This window comes from Syngnathoides biaculeatus, chromosome 1 (assembly GCF_019802595.1).
Source record: "Syngnathoides biaculeatus isolate LvHL_M chromosome 1, ASM1980259v1, whole genome shotgun sequence".
NCBI classification, from domain to species: domain Eukaryota; kingdom Metazoa; phylum Chordata; class Actinopteri; order Syngnathiformes; family Syngnathidae; genus Syngnathoides; species Syngnathoides biaculeatus.
Genome location: NC_084640.1, coordinates 8,073,246 through 8,094,334, shown reverse-complemented (window position 1 = coordinate 8,094,334; position 21,089 = coordinate 8,073,246). Strand labels below are relative to the sequence as shown.

The 21,089-nt window shown below is 42.1% G+C and overlaps 4 protein-coding genes across 18 annotated transcripts in view; 1 reads left to right on the top strand and 3 right to left on the bottom strand.

The window, feature by feature from the left end:
* The window catches only part of LOC133497488 (cytoplasmic dynein 1 intermediate chain 1), a 49,393-nt gene extending 49,208 nt beyond the window's left edge, over nt 1-185 (bottom strand). For all 8 annotated transcript variants that reach the window (XR_009794052.1, XM_061813386.1, XM_061813392.1 and 5 more), the window contains exon 1: nt 62-185. The gene's annotated coding sequence lies outside the window, so the exon portion shown is untranslated. The remainder of the gene's footprint in view (nt 1-61) is intronic.
* pdk4 (pyruvate dehydrogenase kinase, isozyme 4) lies at nt 134-21,008 on the top strand. Of its 4 annotated transcripts, XM_061813443.1 has the most exons (13): nt 134-252; nt 1,897-2,090; nt 2,402-2,543; nt 4,140-4,211; nt 5,410-5,594; nt 5,770-5,859; nt 6,150-6,227; nt 6,344-6,420; nt 6,516-6,614; nt 6,676-6,789; nt 6,933-7,046; nt 8,288-8,447; nt 20,870-21,008. In XM_061813443.1, exons 1-12 carry the CDS (start codon nt 212-214, stop codon nt 8,432-8,434), a joined length of 1,353 nt encoding a protein of 450 aa, XP_061669427.1. In that variant the 5' UTR covers nt 134-211; the 3' UTR covers nt 8,435-8,447; nt 20,870-21,008. The 4 variants fall into 4 exon arrangements, 2 of the variants coding, with proteins under 2 accessions (XP_061669427.1, XP_061669437.1); XM_061813453.1 differs by lacking the exon at nt 20,870-21,008 and having other exon boundaries at nt 8,288-11,711; XR_009794058.1 differs by lacking the exons at nt 6,516-6,614; nt 6,676-6,789; nt 6,933-7,046; nt 8,288-8,447; nt 20,870-21,008 and having other exon boundaries at nt 5,410-5,610; nt 6,344-6,404.
* Nucleotides 11,787-15,862, bottom strand: asb4 (ankyrin repeat and SOCS box containing 4). Its single transcript, XM_061813500.1, has 6 exons — nt 15,464-15,862; nt 14,887-15,186; nt 14,365-14,607; nt 14,050-14,297; nt 12,609-12,722; nt 11,787-12,534 (listed from the first exon to the last, which is right to left on the bottom strand). The coding sequence occupies exons 1-6, from the start codon at nt 15,639-15,641 to the stop codon at nt 12,346-12,348; spliced, it is 1,272 nt and encodes a 423-aa protein (XP_061669484.1). The 5' UTR covers nt 15,642-15,862; the 3' UTR covers nt 11,787-12,345.
* Nucleotides 16,449-21,089, bottom strand: part of ppp1r9a (protein phosphatase 1, regulatory subunit 9A) — a 42,233-nt gene continuing 37,592 nt past the window's right edge. For 4 of the 5 annotated variants that reach the window (XM_061813363.1, XM_061813361.1, XM_061813362.1 and 1 more), the window contains 7 exons: nt 20,880-21,003; nt 20,625-20,688; nt 20,468-20,513; nt 19,547-19,666; nt 19,433-19,456; nt 19,097-19,279; nt 16,449-19,005 (listed from right to left, as the gene is read on the bottom strand). In XM_061813363.1, the coding sequence (XP_061669347.1) occupies nt 18,844-19,005; nt 19,097-19,279; nt 19,433-19,456; nt 19,547-19,666; nt 20,468-20,513; nt 20,625-20,688; nt 20,880-21,003 (723 nt within the window). In that variant the 3' untranslated portion in view covers nt 16,449-18,843. The remainder of the gene's footprint in view (nt 19,006-19,096; nt 19,280-19,432; nt 19,457-19,546; nt 19,667-20,467; nt 20,514-20,624; nt 20,689-20,879; nt 21,004-21,089) is intronic. The other variant, XM_061813366.1, reaches the window with a different exon arrangement.

The window sequence follows — 21,089 nt, the reverse complement described above, 5'->3', positions numbered from 1 at the left end:
CAGAGGGCGTTCAAATAAGCCACCAAGCAGCTCTCCTTGCGGACCTTTGGGTGAGCCTTACAGATGCCGGCGACTGACGGGGTGCATTTCACAAGGAGATGACTCTGATACGACGTGAGGCAGGTGGTCCAGAAGCGGAGGAAAAAAGGATGGTGATGCTGAGAAAGAAGACGAAAAAATCCCACCTACAGACAAGAGCGATCCTTTTGTCATGGCTTTTGCTACACTGCCATCTTCTGGACTCTTGGAAAAGTAAGTGACTGTGTTTTTGCACGAACACCGCCGTCTTCTGGTCACCCAGAGAACGGGATCGCCCAATTGATTTAAATGAAAAATATATAACTAGTATACAGCACAGTACTTGAAGTATTCTGCGGGTTTGGGGGGGAGAACTGTAGTGAACTTATGTGCTGTCGCCAAGACAAAAAGACTGGCTGGCCACCAAAACTGAAGTCACCATCCGCCATCTTGATACTCCCAAAACAACAATGCCGACCTGTGCATCGACAGCGATTAACTGCATTCCATTGCACAGGTAAGTTAGAAAGATTTACTTTGACACTGTTAAAGCTTGTTTATAAATGTTTTTTTAAATTTTATAATGAGGTTAATTCACTTGAACAAACCTTTGTTTACAGTTTTTGTTGTTCACTGTTCACCCTCTGCTTCACCTTTATATGGCTGAGGGTTTTTCACGAAAAACCTAATGTAAATATTTTCCCAAACTTCATCAGTAAATAAGCAAGAAAACATTTTCTGTTAAATTTTTTGATGAATTTCATAATACAGAACTCTGCAAATTGAATTTGATTTTCAAATGCGAGGAAGCACGTTTAAATTTTCTGTCTGAAATGAACAATGCGTTTAGCATGTATTTTCCCATTGGGAGTCCTTAAATCCAAAAATAGATCTGACTGATTGACTTAAAATATAATGTTTATATGACAAAAATGCTTAATTTTTTGCTATGTTATAATGATAGTGCTTCACGGCGTATTTTGGGAAAAGTTAACATGTCATGGAAATCGGGCCCTAGCTAATGTGCAAAGTTTCTTGGTGTTATTTGTCTTTCCTTTCCACTTAGCCTTTTTTTGTCTTACCAAGTCGAATTAAGAATCCTTCATGTTACCAGAACTGAAAAAATGTAAAACTCAAATTTTGAGAAAAAACAGGCCATAATCCAACCTGTAAATCACGTCTTCTACCGGTTTTGGGAGTACCAAGATGGCGACCAACTGGCTCCAACCAATCGACAAACCGCTCGATGCGTCAAGACACGCCCAATTGCAACATGATTGGTTCCTGCGTCTTGAGAAAGGCAGATAATCACCTCAAGTATATCACATTTGTACGAAATTAAAACAAATACTTTTGATATAGTCAGGTTAAGGGCAGGCGTGGGTTTTAAAGCGTCTTATGGTGGGTTTATGTGAGGATTGGGGTTACGGTTGGTAGGAAACACATTAACGCCGCCGCATTAACGTCACATCTCTTACCGTCTCGAAGCAGTTGGGCGTGTTCTACAGGTATTCAACAGCCAATCATAATGCACTTGCGCGTCCTATACCCAGTAATATTGGAGTAGGGCGTGTTTCGCCAGGAATATCCGTGGGAATATCGTCACGCGTCGCTCCCGGTCTACTCTATTTCCTGGTTACACTTCGTCCCGCCCAATCCGAGAAAGTATGGCGCCCATTGGTGCGGTTCGAAGTCAATCAGTCGCGGTCTCCGCCCCTAAACAGTACAGCACAAACATATATATATATATATTTTTTTTTTACAAAGGTCAAAACATGCGAGGGGGACTGCCTGTTTGGGAGAAACGAATATTTGGCACCCATGACCACCCGATACGCAATGTTAACCGGGAGACACCTTCCGTCGTGTGTATGCTAGGCGACAAGCTGGAGCGCGTTCAAGGGAGGAAGGAGACTTGTGGCACGGTCAGCGGGGCTCTTTAAGGACAACAACAATGAAGTTCACTCGGTTTTTGATGAAAAGCAGCTCAGTGGCCGGAATACCCAAGCAAGTGGAGCGGTTTTCCAAGTTCTCGCCGTCGCCTTTGTCGATGAAGCAATTCATTGACTTCGGTAAGGATTTCCAAGCAAAGGCTCCCATTGCAACGTCTCAAGGGCAGCTGTGTTTTCTGGCTACAGCCACCGATGAAAATGTCTCGCTGTGACTTTCGGTGTTCATTATGATTATTATCCACGAAAAAAAATGACAGTGTTATTACAGTGTATTTATTTGTTTTTATAACCAAACTTGTTGCTTTGTAAACAGCAGACCTTGCACAATTCTTCAGTCAATGGTCCTTTTGGAGGTGCTCCGTCATCATTTGACAGAACTGGGTCAAAATTTTTAATTTTTCTTTTCTTTTTTTGTTGTGATGTGATTGCAGGCTCTGCCAATGCTTGCGAGAAGACTTCCTTCGTGTTCCTGAGGCAGGAGCTCCCGGTCAGGCTGGCCAACATCATGAAGGAAATCGATTTCCTCCCGGACAAGCTCCTCGGCACTCCTTCCCTAAAGCTCCTCACCAGTTGGTAGGATACATCATGCGTCGGCTCCTTTTGATTAAACCGTTGTGTCCGGAGTAAGACGAGGCAGCCAAATCCCCATTTGCCATCTTCAAGGTCAAAAGCACTTCTGGCACCATGGTGGAGATAAACTTTATAAGATGCAAAACTGGAAGAAGTTCAAGCCAGTCATGATGTTTTATTACAGCACTTTAATTCCAGATATCGTAATGCATAAAACACATTCCTCCTTCCACCTAATTGCAGTTGGGTGCCAATTATGTGGTACAGTCCTCGTGATCCATGTTGAATTCGATCACACTGTACGTTTCAAATAGTCTTGTTCCAACACTTTGTGCCATAAACGCGAAGAATGCGAGCTGCTCTAGCTTTTAGCCCAGCATCATTATGCACGTATTGAACTCCATATCCAGCCCAATCAATTTCATATAAGTTATTGTTCTCAGTTCAGCACCAGATTCGAATCAAGCCCTTTGGCGAATGTCATATAATGTACGATTTCTTTGAAGTTGAGCAGAACCAGAGAGATGGGCTTTGCTAATAATTCTCTTAAAACTCTTTGTGGTTCTTTGATCCTCTAATCATGTTGAATTACAGGTTAGCAACAGGTAGGAGCCACAGTCAACTTTTTTTTCTACCTTGTATGAATAAAGCTTGCATACGGTATTTTGAATTTATGGGTTTTATGAAAATGTTATTCACTAACCTTTACCTTGTAACATTTTAACTACTTTCTAATTATGGCAACAAACAAATACTACAGTATTTACGTTTTTCTGCTGTTTTGTTCTTCACTTCTTTTCATTTTTCTATTTTTATACTCATGGTTCATAAAAGACCACAACGGATGTCTTTCAGACGTGAACCTCTGAACTCCGCTGCAGACGTATGAACTATAAATAGTCAAACGGCAGTTAGTTTAGCATGATCGCGGTCATGTTATTAAATTAGCGCTTGCAATTTTTTGTATCATCTCCCGTTAATCTGCCACAAAATAACATCAACAAATGGAAAGTGAATCCCCCATGACAGACGTTGCCCTCGTCTGACAGTTTTTTTTTTCCATCACTATCCGTTACGTGTTTGTGCACGAGTCACGTGAAGTCATTCCAGCGAGAAAAGGTCAGTCAGTACCCCTTCCCCCGTCCAGTACATATGCTGCATATTTGGCCCATGTGCCTGCTGCAGCGTGTCGCCGAAGAGCTCTGAGGTGCGCAGTACATGCTATCCCTCACGTGCTGTTGTAAATAACCCGCGTAACAAAGTTGAGTCTTCTGGTTTTGTTCGTTTCCTGAGAATATATTTGTAGGTCACGCGATGTTTCTGAGTCAGGAAATCAAGCGGGGGTGAGATGATGGGCAACCCCAACAGAGACATTTGTGCATTGTCAACTTTCACCTACTTTTCTCAGCACTCAAGTGTGTGACTACAAGCTGCGTGACGCAGTCTTATTCATTTACTGGCCTGTGTGTACAGCACATGAGACTTAACACATCATTTACTACAAACACTTGTAATGTAATCTGACAAACGCATTTCCTGCATTTGTACAGCTTTAAGTATGCGAATCCATCTGTAGTGGGTTTTTTTTCCTTCCTGCAGGTATTCGCAGAGTTTGTTGGAGCTTGTAGAGTTTTTAGAGAAAGATCCAGACGATAAGGACACCCTGACAAAGTAAGAGATTTATGCCCAACACACCCACACCAACACACAGAAACATGCAAATAAGCTCAGTTTGTTGTCACTGAAAAGCCGCCACTGGTTATGTACAGTCATTATTTGTAAATGGGACTGTCAATGTTATATTAGTGTGACTCAGAATCAAATCTCGCACCTTTCATGATTAAGTTTAAAGAAGGAAAATGACTCCAGCAACCCACATAGTCGCAAACACATAACTTTAACCCTGTGAGACAATTTCCTTATTTTGCATTTTGTAACTGTTGGTTGCTTTGGTTGTCCATTTAAAGGGGAAATCCACTTGTTTGCATGAACAATGTATCCAATATGTATGTGTAGGTAATATGTATGCTATTTTGACAATGTGATGTTTTGAGAAGATTTTTATTGACAATTTCGAATTTTCAGTTGCACTGCCATTTTTTGCAAGTCACATGACCTACGTGGGCAGATGTGACGTGTTACGTGCCGTTCCAAACGCTCGATTACATGGGACACCATTATGCCCAGCGCTGATTTCTCTGATTTATCCTCATCTGATGAAGAAATAGCTGTATCCATTGATCGGGAAGACGGAGGACTACTTCCATGCAGCGCGGCGGACTCGTGAGCTCGCTCGGCGGCATTATTTACAGCCACAGGTTCAAATCTGTATGGAAAGGTTCCTCCCTCTTCCCCATCATCGAGCAGCCAAGCGTTTGGAACGGCACGTAACGCGTCACATCCGCCCACGTAGGTCATGTGACTCGCGAAAATGGCCCGCCCCTGAAAATTTGGAATTGTCGATAAAAATCCTATCAAAACACTATTAAATGAGAGAGGATTTAACATCACATTGTCAAGATAGAGTACATATTGCGTGACCGATTGGATACATTGTAAATGCAAAGCAATGTATTTCCCTTTTAAAGAAGGAGAATTGCTCCAGCGACCCACATAGCTGCAAACTCTTAACTTTAACCCTGTGAGACAATTTCCTTATTTTGCATTTTGTAACTTTTGGTTGCATATGGTTGTGCATTTAAGATGTTACGAAGTATTGTTCCACTGATAGTCCTAATGTACTTGTAGAAAAGAGAAATGGGCAGCGAACACAACGCAAAGCATTTGCAATCACAGATGCCGAATTAATTTCAAAGTGTAGCTCACGCGCTCATGGAGTTGTGTACGCCCGTCATGTGTTTGTCCTCAGCTTCACGCAAACGCTGATTAAAATCCGCAACCGGCACAACAACGTGGTGCCAACGATGGCTCAGGGTGTGGTGGAGTTCAAGGAGGCTTTTGGCGTGGACCCTGTGACCAACCAGAACGTCCAGTACTTTCTGGACCGCTTCTACATGAGCCGCATCTCCACCCGCATGCTCATGAACCAGCACAGTCAGTATAGCACTTGGTGATTATCAGTGAGTTGATCCTCACCCTTATGTTACATTCAGGGGCAATATTTGAGTGCGGTTCTCACGCTCGGCACCGTACTGTACCATTAGGGATACCACAAAATAACTTTGTGTGGATGCATGCTGATGACTGTTTTCTGCGTTATGATCTATAGCGTTAATCTTCGACGGCAGCGTGAACCCGGCGCACCCCAAGCATATCGGCAGCATTGATCCCACCTGTGACGTCGTGGAGGTTGTAAAAGGTAATAAATGATGTTTTACACACAGACATTGAATGCGCCATCTGTTTTGCAACACGCGCTGCCCAATGTGCACATTATTGTCTGCATTTAATCACATTTTTATAGTTGGGTGTAGCGTCAAAACATGTTATCGTGGGATTTATGGCTATGATAAACCAGTTCACTCAAAACTGAAAATATAATAAATGTACATGATTATTCTACATACGTTATAATTTCCCTTTTCTCTCTCTGAAAATTGATATTTATGATGGTCACTTAGTGGCTTTTATTTTGTGTTTTTCATGTAGATGCTTATGAAACATCAAAAATGCTGTGTGAGCAGTATTACTTGACCTCACCGGATATGGAAATCACGCAAGTAAACTGTAAGTCCGAAAGACCCATTTTATTTGTACGATACAGAATTTTAATATTTACAATTGGATCAAAATGGTTAACTTAAAAGATGCTTCTTGTTTTTTTTTTTTTTTTTCCAATTTAGCCAAAAACCCAGACCAGCCTCTCCATATTGTTTATGTGCCATCGCACCTTTACCATATGCTTTTTGAGCTGTTCAAGGTATATTAAATAAACAACGGGAAGCCTACAATTATGATTTTTTTTTGTTTCTGCCATTTCTGCTCGCTAACTCTCTCGCTAATTTTCGTCGTCAGAATGCAATGCGGGCAACGGTCGAAACCCACGAGACAAGCCCGTCGCTGCCCGCCATCAAAGTGCGGGTCTCCCTGGGCAGCGAGGACCTAACCATCAAGGTAAATGAATTCACGCGGACGCGCCGTACATTTCCTGAACACACCCTCACTCAATTTTTAGATGTCCGACAGAGGAGGCGGAGTCCCCCTGAGGAAGATCGAGCGGCTCTTCAGCTACATGTACTCCACGGCCCCCAGTCCCGTGCATGTCGACAACTCTCGTAACGCCCCCCTGGTGAGACTTAAGTGCACCCTGCTTGTGAATTAGCCTATTAAAATATGCCATCCACTCTGCAAGATTTTATGGAATTATAACGATGAGGCCATTTGAACTGGGTGTTTTTTTTTTTTTTTTTTAATGCAACCCGTTCACCCCAGGCTGGTTTCGGCTATGGCCTCCCCATCTCCCGTCTGTATGCCAAGTATTTCCAAGGCGACCTGCAGCTCTACTCTATGGAGGGTTACGGAACCTCAGCTGTCATATACTTAAAGGTGACAACAGCGCCAACGATCATCCGTCCAAAATAACCATTCGCTGATCACGTACGCAGCCTCGGGGGATTATGCAACACAAGATATTTTATACCTGATAACGGATGTGCCCTTTTGCAAGCTACACGTTCTCACAAGTATTAAGAACATATAAACTAATAACTAATAGACAGTACTGTACTTCTCAACTGTGAATTTGGGTTCCGTCATTGTAAAGGTATCGCCAGTGAAAGTGATTAGTGTGTACCCCAGCTCTAGGATAAAGATGATAGAAAATGGCGGATGGACAATCTTTTTGTAGTACAGTAAAGCCTCGGTTTTCAAACGTCCCTGTTTTCAAACAAATCGGTTTTCGAACGAAAATTTAGAGATATTTTTTTGCTTCTATTTTCGAACGAAAATCGGTACTCAAACGCCCCCAACAAAACCCGGAAATAACATATTGCGCGCGGCGAGAGAAGATGACCCACCCACGACCCGGTTTGTTATTGTCAGTTTGAACGCGCCCTGAAAAAACCCGGAAATAACATAATGCGCGCGGTGCAAGCAGTTGAAGCACCCACGACGCATTTTGTTATTGTCTATTAGAATGCCCCCCGGAAAAAAAATGAAAATGACATAACACGCACAGCGCAACCAGCGCATTTTTGTTATTCTGTATAACACAACCTCTGTACACAGACCTGTCCCGGTAGTGATTGTTGTCTTTCTTCTTATCGAGGACTACCATATTAACCCCCACTCATGGCTCCAAAGAAGGCCAGTTGCTTGTTTAAAGTTAATCTGCACTTTTGTTAATAAAAAATGTTTACAAGGCTGGGGGCCGAGCCGTTACAGATCCAGCAATGCACTCCCAGTCTAGCGTACCCTACTAATAAAGCATACGTTTTAAGCAAAAAATAAATACATTTCTTAAATTATTTTATTATATAAAGTATTTAAACTATACATGTATTTCTACTATGCAGCTTATTATCAGGAAAAGCTAAAAAAAATGCTTTAAAAAGCCAAATTTTTTTAGGCTTGGAACGCATTATTTCTTTTTCCATTCATTGTAATGGGAAACATGGATTCGGTTTTCGAACAATTCACTTTTCAAACTGTTTTCTGGAACGGATTGTGGTCGAGAACCGAGGCATCACTGTACATTCTTTCAGTTTTTTTGGGGGGGTAGGGAGTGGGAACTGTACATTCGATCGTGTTGGCACGGTGAGTCCTCACATATTTGGACCGCTTCGCAGGCCCTGTCCTCAGAGTCGGTGGAGAGGCTCCCCGTGTTCAACAAGTCAGCGCTGCGCCACTACCAGTCCACCACGGAGGCCGATGACTGGTGCATGCCCAGCAAGGAGCCGAAGAAGCTGGGCAGGAGCGAGAGGACTCACTCCTGATAGACTCAAGGAGGTAGTGGAGAATAGAATCGAGTCGTAGCAACGAAAACACACAAGTTGGTGTTGGCCAGTTGTGATTAGAACATAACGCAATTGTATTATTTCTCTTGAGATCGTAACGCAGCAGATTTTATTGAAGCTTGCATTTGCTCCTCTCGTTTTTAACGCGACTGTCCCGCGTAGGTGTTTTCATTTGAATCTCGCATCAGGTGACTTCCTTGGAACTGTGAGCCCTCGCAAACAAGTTACATAAACAATGCTAATACTGTAAAGGTGCTACTTGTAAAAGTCAGTCACGTTTCTCTTGAAGTAACCACTCTGGTTAACCAGGTTATAATTCTTCATTTAATATCTTCCATGTTTCTTATGGTAACAGTTTTATAACAACAGACCTCAGCACAAAACCCGTTAAAGCATATACAGTATAGAGTGTGACGGGACCAATTACCTTGCTTTTTACATTTGTCATCTTTAATATACAGTATTGTATATGTTATGATGGCTCACATATTTCCCGCCTTAGATGGCGACACCTTTTAAATAGGAGGTTTTATTTCAAAGCAAAAAGCAGGAAATTATTTCCAACATTCAACCCAAAAAAAAAAGAGATATTTAGACGTCATATATACATTGTGCCTCACGTCACCTGATCTTGCAAACATTTTACAGTAACCTCTGTTTGAATGTAAACGTGAAAAGATGAATGTAAACAAAGCGTTTACAAACGCAAAGTACCCTACAGTGGTTCGGTCCGCTTACTGGAGGAGAGGCAGATAAACACAAACGTAATTTTGGAAAATGATGTGAAATCATCTGCTCAGTTACTCACCAGCTAGTCCTTGTGTCATGCGTGCATGAGTTATTGTAACTGGGGCCCAACTACCGCGAATCAACAATCTGAAAGGGATCTGCGTACCTCTGTGGTATTATCCAAGTAATGTATTTCTTTAATCAAGCCCGGTTAACAAGATAACGGTACTGGAATCTTTCAAGGATCTTTGAATGTAAACTCAGCTGTGCCGTATTGTAAAATGTACTAGATGAAGATTTTAGAATACTAACCAATGCACACGAGGACCCGGCCAGCTGAAATGTCTTTACCGCCCAATACGAAAATGATACGGCACGAATATGCTGATGAATGTTAATTTCCGTAAGGAAGAACTGCACGTTCTTGTTTGGAAATAGGACTGTTATGTGCAGCACATGAAGTAGTTTGTTTGTACTGTTGCAAATGAAAGTAGAGGATTGCGCTATTTTTGCATGCACTGTAGCAACGAGTGATTTTGAATGACAAACGGCCTTCATACTACCTAACGTCCAAACATGCTGATTAATATGTCAAATATGCACACCGTGGTGATATAATAAGCATTACTTTTAAATGTCTTTATCACCTCCCATTATCATATCGTTCATCAATACGCCTTTTCGTCAGAATTTGGTAGGATTTCGGACAAAAAAATTTTCGTGTTTCGTTACTGCAGTGGATTTATTAGAATGAATTCATGTGTAGAAATCATCGAATGTGTTGGGCCAGTTTTTGCCACATTTAGCGTCCACAGCTTTTCTGCCTTGACACACAATATAAACATTATTTTGACAATATTATTTTAACTCACTTCAAGTGTGTATGTGTGCTGGACATTTCCATTTCAAATGTTGTATTTTACCACGAACCACAAAAAAAAAAATGAAGGAAAAAAAAACTATACAAAAACATTGTCACTGTTCAAAGTGTAGTTTTTTTCACACTCCTTTTTGCCAGTTTCATCCGCATTCCGGTTTCAACAAGCTAAAAAACAAACATTAAACTAAACGCTATGTGCCGTCGCGGCTGTCAGCACTTTGAATCCCTTCAGACCGGCGGCGCTTTATGTGGCTCCTCGCCAGGTGGGACTGAAAGCGGGCAGTTCTGCTCGACCCCGTCATTCGCTTGACCTGGCGACCCACCCCGCTGGGGATCATTCCAAGCGCTCGAAAAATGCATTCATGTCCTGGATGGTAAAAGCAGCAGTGTGCCAAATTGCAGAAAGGGGTTAACTGTTGTTGCTACTGTATTTCACTCCACATGTCCCGTTTTACACGGCAGCTGCGCCGCATACACCATAATAGTTCACATATTAGTCCTCCAGCAACTATTGCTTCATAATGTTCAAGTAAAAAGTCAACAAGAATCAAACAGGAGTGATACTGTAAAGTGTATACAGTTTGTTATCCTCTGCAAAGAACAACTAATATTACTGAGACCTGCTCCATGTATATCTGGATGTCAGTATTGTACTGTTGCCAGGAGTAGTACAATGTCCATTGACCGGAAGCAAAACAAATGTTCTTTCTTGACACTCGATTTCATTGTCATTAGTGTGGGTTTAAAAAACATTTCAACTATTTTTGTTGTTGTTGTTGAGTTGGAGGCAGTAATGGATTCATAGCATTTCCATTCATTTCAATCGAGAAAGATCATTTGAGATACTGTTGTATCTCTGAAAATTTGGTTCCCTTAAAAAATGAGGCTCCATTGTATATTAAAATCAGTTATTACTATTAAATCTTAAATTGGAAAGGCTCTCTCTAGTGGAAGGGACAAATGTATTGATCTGATCCCAGACAACTTTGTAAATGTCAAAACGGTCTAGAGAAAAAAAAAAAAAAAAAAGAGATGTTGGACACGGTGTACTAGTGAGTTGAAAACTTGATTCTGAGTGATTAGCCTCAATTTTCACAACAAATGTCATTGAAATATCATGAATCAGGCGGTGGATCAGCTGGAAAGCGTTGGCCTCACAGTTCTGAGCTCCCAGGTTTGATCCCGGACTTGACTGTGTGGAGTCTGCATGTTCTCCCCGTGCCTGCGGGGGTTTTCTCAGGGCCCTCCGGTTTCCTCCCACATTCCAAAATTTAATTGGACACTAAATTGCCCCGAGGTGTGATTGTGACTGCGGCTGTTTGTCTCGATGTGCCCTCCGATTGGCTGGCAACCAGTTCAGGGTGTTCATCTGCCCGTTGACAGCTGGGATAGGCTCCAGCAATCCCGCGACCCTCGTGAGGATAAGCGGTGAAGAAAATGGATGGATATCACATTTATAGGAATTAAACATTCTTAGTAGGCATCTACAGTGGCCTAATCTACATTTACTGGCATACACTTTACATCATCATACACATGATTTAGTATTCCCGCATGCCACATTAAACCGTTTATATTTGTTTCTTTGCAATTGCCAGTTAACATTTCACTATAATGACAATAATGTTGTATCAAATGTACATATAAGGAAAAAATACATGGTATATAATTACATAGATTATATTTTATTTGTATTAGTTATACATTTATTATTTATAGGAATCATCATTTTTATACAATATCTGTAACATTCTCCTCGGATGTACTTTTGAGATATTTAAGTTTTCGTCATCAACATTTGATGGTGTCATTTATTGGTATTATTGTTTATTTAGTGGATTTAGGGGTTTTCTGTCTTTACTTTGTTAAGGATATGCATTATAGTACATATATGATAAAATCCGACTGATGCTCACATCGTGCGCGGGATGAATGGCTGAGTCATTCTCTCATATCTCTGGAAACGTTTTGATGTCATCTAGTCGTGAAAAATACAGTTACAAGCCGGGAGGGAACTTGCCGAGTCTGCAAATAACTCTGATAAGGATTTCGACATACATTGGATTGGAGCGCATCAGAAGAGCAAGCACGTAGCGGTATGGCTTGTCAAATGTTTGTTCTGCAAACATCAACAGGACGTCGTCTTCTTGAGAGCATTGTTAGCTAATTTCATTAGCCATGACCAGTATCTTTTGAAAGTTGCTCAAGGAAGTTACTGAAAAGAAAGATTTCCATGGGGGGGATCTAAACAACCACGCAATGTATTATTTTCCTCCCAAATTCAATAAAGTATCCCCTCGGGTGTCAGCAGCAAGTAGCTCTTAATGCGTGACGGTAAAGGGAGCGGCGCTACCCGTCTCTCGTAGGAGCCTTCCATACTGGCTCTGATGGCGCATCTGGTCAGGTGTAGCAAGCTGCGAGGGGTGTTACGGCAAACGGCAAACAAGGAGTCGTAGAATCCGGCGTGTCGCTGCGACAAGATGGGAGGAAACAGGACATTTTAAGATGGGAGCGTTTAACAGAAGTCAGGATTTGAAGTACTACCTCGTAGCAGTCATCCGGAATAGCAGTCCTCCACTTCCTTGTAGGCTTTAAATGTTCATACGAGTTAACCATGATCTCGACAACCTTGGGGTAGTCGTGGCAGGATTGCAATACCTGCAAAGGAAAGCAGAAAGTAAGAAGTACTGTAAATTCCAACTGGGAACAGGTTCTATATGAGAGTGTTTAAACGTCAAGTGTAATCCCTATAAACATCCTAAAGTAGATATTGAAATGAAAAATACGTACAACATGATTCACTTCAATGTCTATACGAAAAAATAAATATGAGCAGAAAGCGCATCATCCGTGCGTAAAGTTCTGGAAGTGTCATTCGACATCCAAATTGTTGCCATATTGGCTGCATCTACTGCCTGTGACGTCACCCTGGACATTCGCCATTGAAAACACGCTGTGGCCTCTACTATGGGACACGCCCCTTCAGATATCTTAGAACAGAACATCTCACAATCGAGTGACGTGTCTGTGGAATATTACCCTATCGTTTGGAGCCATATTTAGATGATATGCGGATTACTTCTAACCAAAAATAGACTCCCAGACCGTGTGTATGAGCCAGCCCGGCCGAAGCCGTGCTCGTCCATGAGGCACGACGTGGAAGCCTTCGTCGCCAAGCCCGTCAGAAGCCTTCGCCAGGGAGCCTGACGCGGAAGCCTTCGCCAGCGAGCCAGACGAGGAAGCCATCCGATACGCACATCGACCCATTTAGCTCCCCTGTCATACGTACGCGGATCTTTTAAATTATGAGAGACGGATTAAGTGGTCCCCCCCAAACTATTATTATTTTTAGTACAGTAGCTGTGTATGCACCTACCTGTCATTTGGAACCCGTGCAATCCATTTTTCCCGACAAACCGCCGAGTCTCTTGCAAACTAATGAAGCGTAAATCCATCCTCCCGCGTGTTCCAGCAATATCCAGCAATGCAACGAGCCGACATTTTGGCTAATACGAAGGAACAACGAGCTACCTTCCCGCAGGTAAAACTAATAGAAAGAAACGAGTCCGCTTGAGCGCGCTACTGCCTCCAACGTCACTTCCTGCTTCTTCTCGAAAACAAATCCCTCGAGAGGATTTTCATGGCTGGAGTCACAAAAAGCCATATACATCAAAATTATATTTTGTGGTGAAAAAACGGATGGGCCGATAGCGGCTGACGTTTTTTTCATTGATAACATACTAAAAATCATCAATTTCATGACACCTGACCTTTAAGTAGCAGTTGTTTGAAGGTTTATAAATATTTTGACACCCATGCTAATTTCTCTTAGTCTGTCTGTGGTGTTTCATGTTATGTTAGCATTAAGCTAGCAGCCTTTCGTTGAGGTGAAATTATATAGTTCAGTTTGGCATTTTGAAGTTAAATGTTGTCTTCTGTCCAACGTACTACCAGCGGTATAAGGGGGTTCACTTAATCCCCGTACCTTGTGAAACTGGGGTGGGTAGATTCTGGCCGCGTTGTAGTTGAGCAGCAGCTGGTAGCAGATTTCATGTAAGGCCGCGTGCCTTACGTCGGTCACTTTGAGGAGATACTGGATGGGAGAACAGCCGTTGATGTCCATCGCTCGCGTGTCCGCTCCGCCTTCCAGCAACATCTGCATCAGGACATGATCACAGTTCCAGGCAGCTTTGTGAAGAGCGGTTTTATTGTCCTCCTCTTGAAGGTTGACATCTGCAACAGGAAAACCAACAGTCGAACAAAACACACGCTAAATATGAGCAGGACACTCAGTCGGCACCTGCTTCGTGATCCAACAGGAGGCGGCAGACAAGATGGTGATCTTGGCTGTAGGTTTGCTCTTTGCTGTCGAAAGCCCAAAAGGCGGCAGTCATCAGGGGGGTCTCGTGGAAAGAGTTGAGGGAATCCACAGGCGCTCCGTGGGCCAAATAGAGCGCCACCAGTTCCGGGACCCCAAATCTGGCTGCGGTGTGCAACGGTGTGTCCTCCTCATTATTGTGACCGCCTATGCTGACCTTCGCACCTCCGTGAGAAAAAACAAGAATGTCACAACTGTCTTTTGAAATTTTGCTAGCTTAATGCTAACACGCAATACAAAACGAGATTGACAGGGTCATGAAACTACCATTGATGTGGTTACTATAAAAGTGTGTCAATCATTATTATTATTATTATTATTATTATTATTTGTGGCAGCGCTTGGTCTCGACTCCTCATGAAAGTAAATTGTAAATTGTAGAATCTACCTTTTGTACATGAAAGCACCTACTACCTACATACAGTATTTTGACAGCGTGTTTACCTTTGAGGATGAGCGACTTGGCACAGTCGACAGAACTTCTGGTGATACAGTAGTGCAGTGGCGTGTGTCCGCTCAGGGACAGGCTGTTGACCTTTGCACCATGAGCTAAAAGTAGAGCCACGCAATCGGCATTGGACACCTCGCAGGCCACATGCAGCGGCGTCTTGCCGTTGGGCATGAGGTTGATTGCCGCCCCCTCCTGCAGGAGCACCAGTGCAGTTTCCACGGCGTTGGACATCACGCAAACGTGAAGACCCGTTGCCCAGGACTTCTCTAGTTTGTAGCCTGGCAGCCAATACCCTGTCACAAATCAGATATAGAAAACTGATCAATAATTTTCAGGGCTGAAGGATACCTCGGAGTATGTTAATGAGCTGACAATTTGGGGAAAGTCTGTGCTGTCATCTATGCGGTAGTTTTGGTAGTCTGGTTCCTGGAGTCTTTCACCACCATCTAGTTGAATCAGCTGTAGAACTTTTTGTGTTGAACCCAGTTTGGATTTCCTTGAGAGTGCCCCCCTGCTATTTTGCAGTTCATTATAGACTAGCTTGCATCATCTTAATTTCCCTGCCTTTACCTTGTTTATAAGAAGCCAGCACCATGTCGGGGTCCTCCACCTCCAGCACAGTGTCAATGTCGAGTTTGTTGGTCTGGAGGATCCCGAGGACCTCCTGGGCATTGTTCCTCCGTAAAGCTTCCAGGTACCTTTGCTTCAGCTGCTTGACAGCCAGTTGCCTCGGACTCAAATTCTCCATGCGCACTTCTTGACAAGCGGGCCCGACTCCTACTTAAGTAACACCAGCCGGCCCGAGCACAAACGCTTTCCGCGCGGCATGGAGGAGAACACAATTGAGCGTGCAAATGATCATGAAAGATTCACGCATACCCTCATTGGAGGGCCTTCAAAGTCCCAGCCGTCGGACGCTATTTGGCAGCTGCGTAGCAAACAAAAACAACAACAAAAAGATGAAGAGCAACAAATGACATGAGGGGGGAAATGGCAGAGTGAAATATAAATAGAGCAGTGGGCGGGGACTGCAGCCTGCAGGACTTGAGCTCTGTCTCTGAATTTGGGCTAGGGACTCTGGTAGGACAGATGGGCGAAGGCCATTAAAAAAAATGGAGTGGGCAAAAATATATGCTCAAGGACCATATAAAATGGACTGAGCAGGGAAGGCCATTTGAAAAAATGTTAAATCATAACCTTACAATAAAAATCCAATTATTTTCACACAAACTATGCAGAAACATGCACACATAATATAACAATACTTATATATTCTTTGTCCTCTGCAAAGAACAACTAATATAACGACCGTTTCCTGAGCTGTGCCCATCTGCATGTACATTAAATCCTCATTTGTGTATTATTTTGGTCATGGCAGGCTCACGAAAATCAACAGCATGTCCATTGTCATTAAATCTGTTTTTATAACAATATTTATGTGATATCGATGACGTGTGAAGTAGAGTTATTTTCACCGAACACGTTTTGATCACTGCAAACAAAATTGCTACGTTGGGAAAGATGAACGCAAAGACATCAATGACAGCACGTTTTATTCAGTGTGACAGGGATTATAGCTGCCCTTTCAAACTTTTCATAATGCAAAAAAACTAGATCAAATTCTGGGTGAAGGAACAAAAGCAACATTGTGGCGACGAGCTGAAAGACAAACGGCAAATGAGCCATTGCGGGCTTTGTTTCGGCCTACCGGGAGCACCGGCGGCCCATTTATACTCCACGAACTGCAAACTCTCACAGTGAAGGGAACGGAAAAGCATATACAGTATAGAAATATCAAAAGAATGTATCATGAGGAGTTTATTGTGGCAGTGTATGAATGGATCAGATGGGAAAAAAACACAATGGGATTATTTGTTCTTAAAAGACTTCTTTTTTTTCTTTTTAGCACATTGCAATTCAGTTTTAATCAATATCAAATAATGTATGCAGAAAGAAATGAATATTACAATTGTGGATAAATCTTTGTTGATCATCAATTTTGCTCATGTGATCAAGCTGACTTGTCAAGTCCAGAAATAACATAAACAATATCACGGATATTGTAACTACTGCGGTCGCGTGGGAAGCCTCAAATCAATTGTTCCGTATTTAAAGCGATGAATTTCGGAACGCGCTTCGCAATCCTAAAACACAATTCTAAGCACGTAGTATCGGGTAGAAATCCATGTATAGGGAACGGTACATGAAATCAAATATATTGCGTGTCCTTTGCAGTGTAACATCCAAGTATAAATTGAGATTCTTTACCACAACCGAGCACAGAGATAAACCATTTATATCATATGGCTGCCTTCCTCAATAGTATATCATCTATTATCTTTATAGAGTTTGTGGTGTTTTTATTTCTGTCACCAAGAAAAAAAAAAAACACGTTGAGTTTATTTAGTGAGTTATTTCAGGAAAATTCTCTAAAATATCTAAAGGTAGCTGTTGGGTATTACTGTATTACAGTTATTTTAAAAGGAATACAAAACGAGGTCAAAGTGGGTTACAAGCAACAGTATACTGTATATATCAGCAGGAAGTATCAGGTGTATTTTTTGTAGTTTTCTTTTTTAAATGGAATAAGTTTGGTCATTTACACATTTCTACCGTCTTCATCAGCAGCATAAAGTACATCCGCTTTTGATAACTGCTTCACGTACAGGATTGGGCACATTTATACCCGCAAGGAACTTCGCACATGCTGGTAAAAAAATTTACAGTGTTTTGCACTTCCAGTGTTCCGCAAATTTAGTCATAAAAGAAAGTTCCAGTGTTGTCCTTTAACAGCAAATACAAGCGGTGTGGCGACACCTAGTGGTAACATGAATACTCATATAGTCCACGTTGCATCAAATTATAAGAGCTTCCAGTGAGCTACTAGAGTAGCATAAACATGAGTATTAAAATGGCACATTAGATGCATTTATGTCACTATCCACGGCATGGTTTTGATATATCCAAAGATCCTGAAATATATTTAAAGCCATTTGAGCATTTATTTGATAGCCCTGATATTCATCTTAACCTCCATGGACTGGTGGTGGTATAAAATTCTACTAGTGCCTTTATTTTAACGACTTATAAGTAGTGGTAATGCGCAAATGTTCACTAGTGCACCCAACTAGTATGCAGAGGGTGTACTAGTACATGGACCTTAAGTTTACTAGTAAGACATAATTGTATTTCTTCCGCTCGTTGGCCCTAGTCGTTCTACTAGTGCACAGAGTTCGTACTTGTGATGACAATCTAGTTGTATTAAATAAATAAATGGCCATTTATTCAATATCTTTAAATGGTACATACTTACTATTTCAGCCTAATAGTGACACAAATGCAATGCGCTAATTTACTAGTAAGGTTTGATTGGGTATTATTTGGCCAAAAGTGACAGTAGTACTGGTAGGGGGGAACCTTCCTGGTCAGACATAATTGTTCTACAAGAGTGGCCCAGTTCTTTTAAAGTTGTTAATTGTCTTACTTATGAGAACAATGTGCACTAGTTATTTTAAGATGGCTATCACCTATATAAATGCTCGAATGGCTTTTCATACTGAAAATGAGGAGAACAGTTAGCTCTGTAGAGGGTAGTGAATAAATATGCATTGCCCATGTCACATATTTACTCTGGAGATGAATAAATAAACCGACTTTACAGCAACAAACGACAAAATAAATATAAAAGAATCATTTCTTAAATGCCTAAAAAGAGGATCGGTGTAAAATGAGGCAAAACGAAAGGACAGAATCCCGTAACCCGACTGTTTGTTTTGGTTTTAACTTGCTTGGTGTTGGAAAATGTTCCCCAAAACAGTATATGGAGCTCAAACGACACCCTGTAGCAAGGTGTCCCGCAGGGTTCAATCTTAGAACCTTTGCACATTGTCTTTGCAGGAACCCAAAGTCGAAAGAGTCGTACAGAATCGGGTCACTTGGGCTGCGCTTTATCACGCTTCTTTCTGCTGTTGCTCCTTCTCTAGCTTTCTGAGTTTCTCACGTCGTTTCTCCACTTTCTCATGGTTCCTCTTGGCCTTCTCCATCAGAACATGAAGGGCTTTCATTTTTTTCTTGATCAAGCACTGATCCTGGGAGGAAGTAACTCCAAGAGACTGAAATAAGGAGAACAAGAATGAACAGATACAATGCAAGAATTCAATCACCTACATTATATAACTCTGGACATTCTGCTAAGATGTATACCTTGAGGTCGGCGCTATCCAGTTGCAGCAGCCGTTCTCCGTCTATGTTTTTGGCAGTGAATTCTGGAATATGTTGTTCCAAACTGAGGCCCATGAGCCAGCGGGCCACTTGCTGACAGGTCCACTCTGATACACTGTGGTTCTGCCACTGATGCTGCTTCGTAATCCACCCTTCTTCTAGGATCTGGTGACAAAAGTTCAACAGGAACTTGGTGAGTAACGTGATTACAAAGATTTCCAGAGTCCTAAAAATGCAGTGAGGTATTAATGGTACACGAACTGGACAAAACATTGGGCAGAAATCCACAATACACACAGTACCAATGGCCAGTCTCACCTCATCATCTACCATATCCAAACTCTGCTTGTGGCAGCATAGGAAACAGACCAAAAGAGGGACTGTAAACAACGTAGACAACAATCACGTGCAGTAATTTTTAAGCGAGCATACCTCATCCGAAGAAAGCCCCAAGTTGTCGGCGTGTTCTGAGGTTTTGGCCTCGCCAGCCAGCCCGCTGATCTCAACGGAGCTGTTGCTGCTGCCGCTCAGGTCCTCGCTCAAAACCGGACCCTGACGAACCAGAAACACGGTTACCGAGTTTCAACCGGGATCCGCCCGTGAGCACCGGGAGGCTGAACGTGCTCGACTGCCTCAATTCTATTGACCTTTCCCTTGAAAAATTATTGATTCGTGGGTTAAGCTTGCAAATGTAATCAAGGCTGTGGGCTATTCACTTTTCCACTGATGATGGCCCACGTTGATTGGTCAATTAATAATAGGTACATCATAAACTAATAAAAAGTCAGGAAGTAAAATAGTGTCACTCTTTTTAAATTGAGAAAGCAGAAAATTATGATTTATTGTTCTGTTAGTTGATTTACAAACCACTGAACTATAACTTCTGTATCCACTTTTTGAGTGATGATACAAGCTATTTAGATCACAAATCTTCATCTGTTGCATATTTAGATTCATATTAACACCTACTGAAATCCGCAGTATACCAAACATGAAAGCGATACGATACCATGTAATATGAATAGGAGAAGAAGTGTGGCAAGGTAATAGGTCTCTGCTTGACACAAATGAAAAAAAAAATAACAGCACTTGTCTTCAAACTGCATACGTATATCACCAACCACGACATTATCAACCTGCACGATTTAGTGACATTTGGAGAAAAAAAAAAATATTCGCTTATTTATCAGATAGGATAAGATTGTGCAGGTGTAACTAATGAAGTGACATAGAATTATGTACACTTTCTCAGGTATATACAAATAGTGGGTCATCCAATTACTACTCAGTGTCTAACGTTTTTTAATTGATTACAATCTTGTCAAATCCTTCATCTGCCCAGTGTCTGCAAACCTCTTGAAACTTTGCCTTTGCTTTCCGAGCGCTTTCCTCCGTGCATCTGAAAGACAGTTGACATCGATGTCACATTTTTCATTCGCATAAATAAAATGGTACACTTTGCTGGGTTTTGCTTCCGTTTTTATCTCCCCTACTGTCTTGAGTATCTTACCCAGAGTCGGGGGCTTGCCTCTGCTCCTCCGCACGTCGAGAGGGGCTTGAGGTGGTATGAGAACCTGCGGGAAACACCAACGTTGTGAGCATTTGTTAGCATTCCTAAGGCAAGGCTATGTTTTGAATACATAAGGTGGAATTCTCTTTGTTCGAGGTTTTGTTTGAACTGAGGGTGGCAAATCCACCGCTCGCCACTGCTAAAACTTCTATTGATCTAATCTGTGAGTTGTCGTTGGTTTACAGGCACCCAGACCTTCTTTTAATCTCCGGGGGGATCCTTCTGCGGTGGCCAGACCTCCGGGTACCGCATCGGAAGAGGCCAGACTACGAATGGAGCCGGAGCGACCGTGACCTGGACTACTGCGCCCCTCTGAGACCTGAGGACGGACGGCGAGAGGTGAGCTGAAGAGTCGTGTTTACAGTAAACATGACTCTGACGTAAAATTGAGAGAAACTCAGCCGA

Excerpts from the sequence above, each read along its gene's own strand:
- pdk4 (XM_061813443.1), top strand. The coding sequence starts at position 212 with ATGGCTTTTGCTACACTGCCATCTTCTGGACTCTTGGAAAA. Across the intron at positions 5,595-5,769 it reads CATGCTCATGAACCAGCACA|CGTTAATCTTCGACGGCAGC; the intron begins GTCAGTATAGCA and ends TATGATCTATAG. Across the intron at positions 6,421-6,515 it reads TGCTTTTTGAGCTGTTCAAG|AATGCAATGCGGGCAACGGT; the intron begins GTATATTAAATA and ends TTTCGTCGTCAG.
- asb4 (XM_061813500.1), bottom strand. The coding sequence starts at position 15,641 with ATGGAGAATTTGAGTCCGAGGCAACTGGCTGTCAAGCAGCTGAAGCAA. Across the intron at positions 15,187-15,463 it reads GCTGGCTTCTTATAAACAAG|GGTATTGGCTGCCAGGCTAC; the intron begins GTAAAGGCAGGG and ends GATTTGTGACAG. Across the intron at positions 12,723-14,049 it reads ACCCACCCCAGTTTCACAAG|GTATTGCAATCCTGCCACGA; the intron begins GTACGGGGATTA and ends TTTCCTTTGCAG.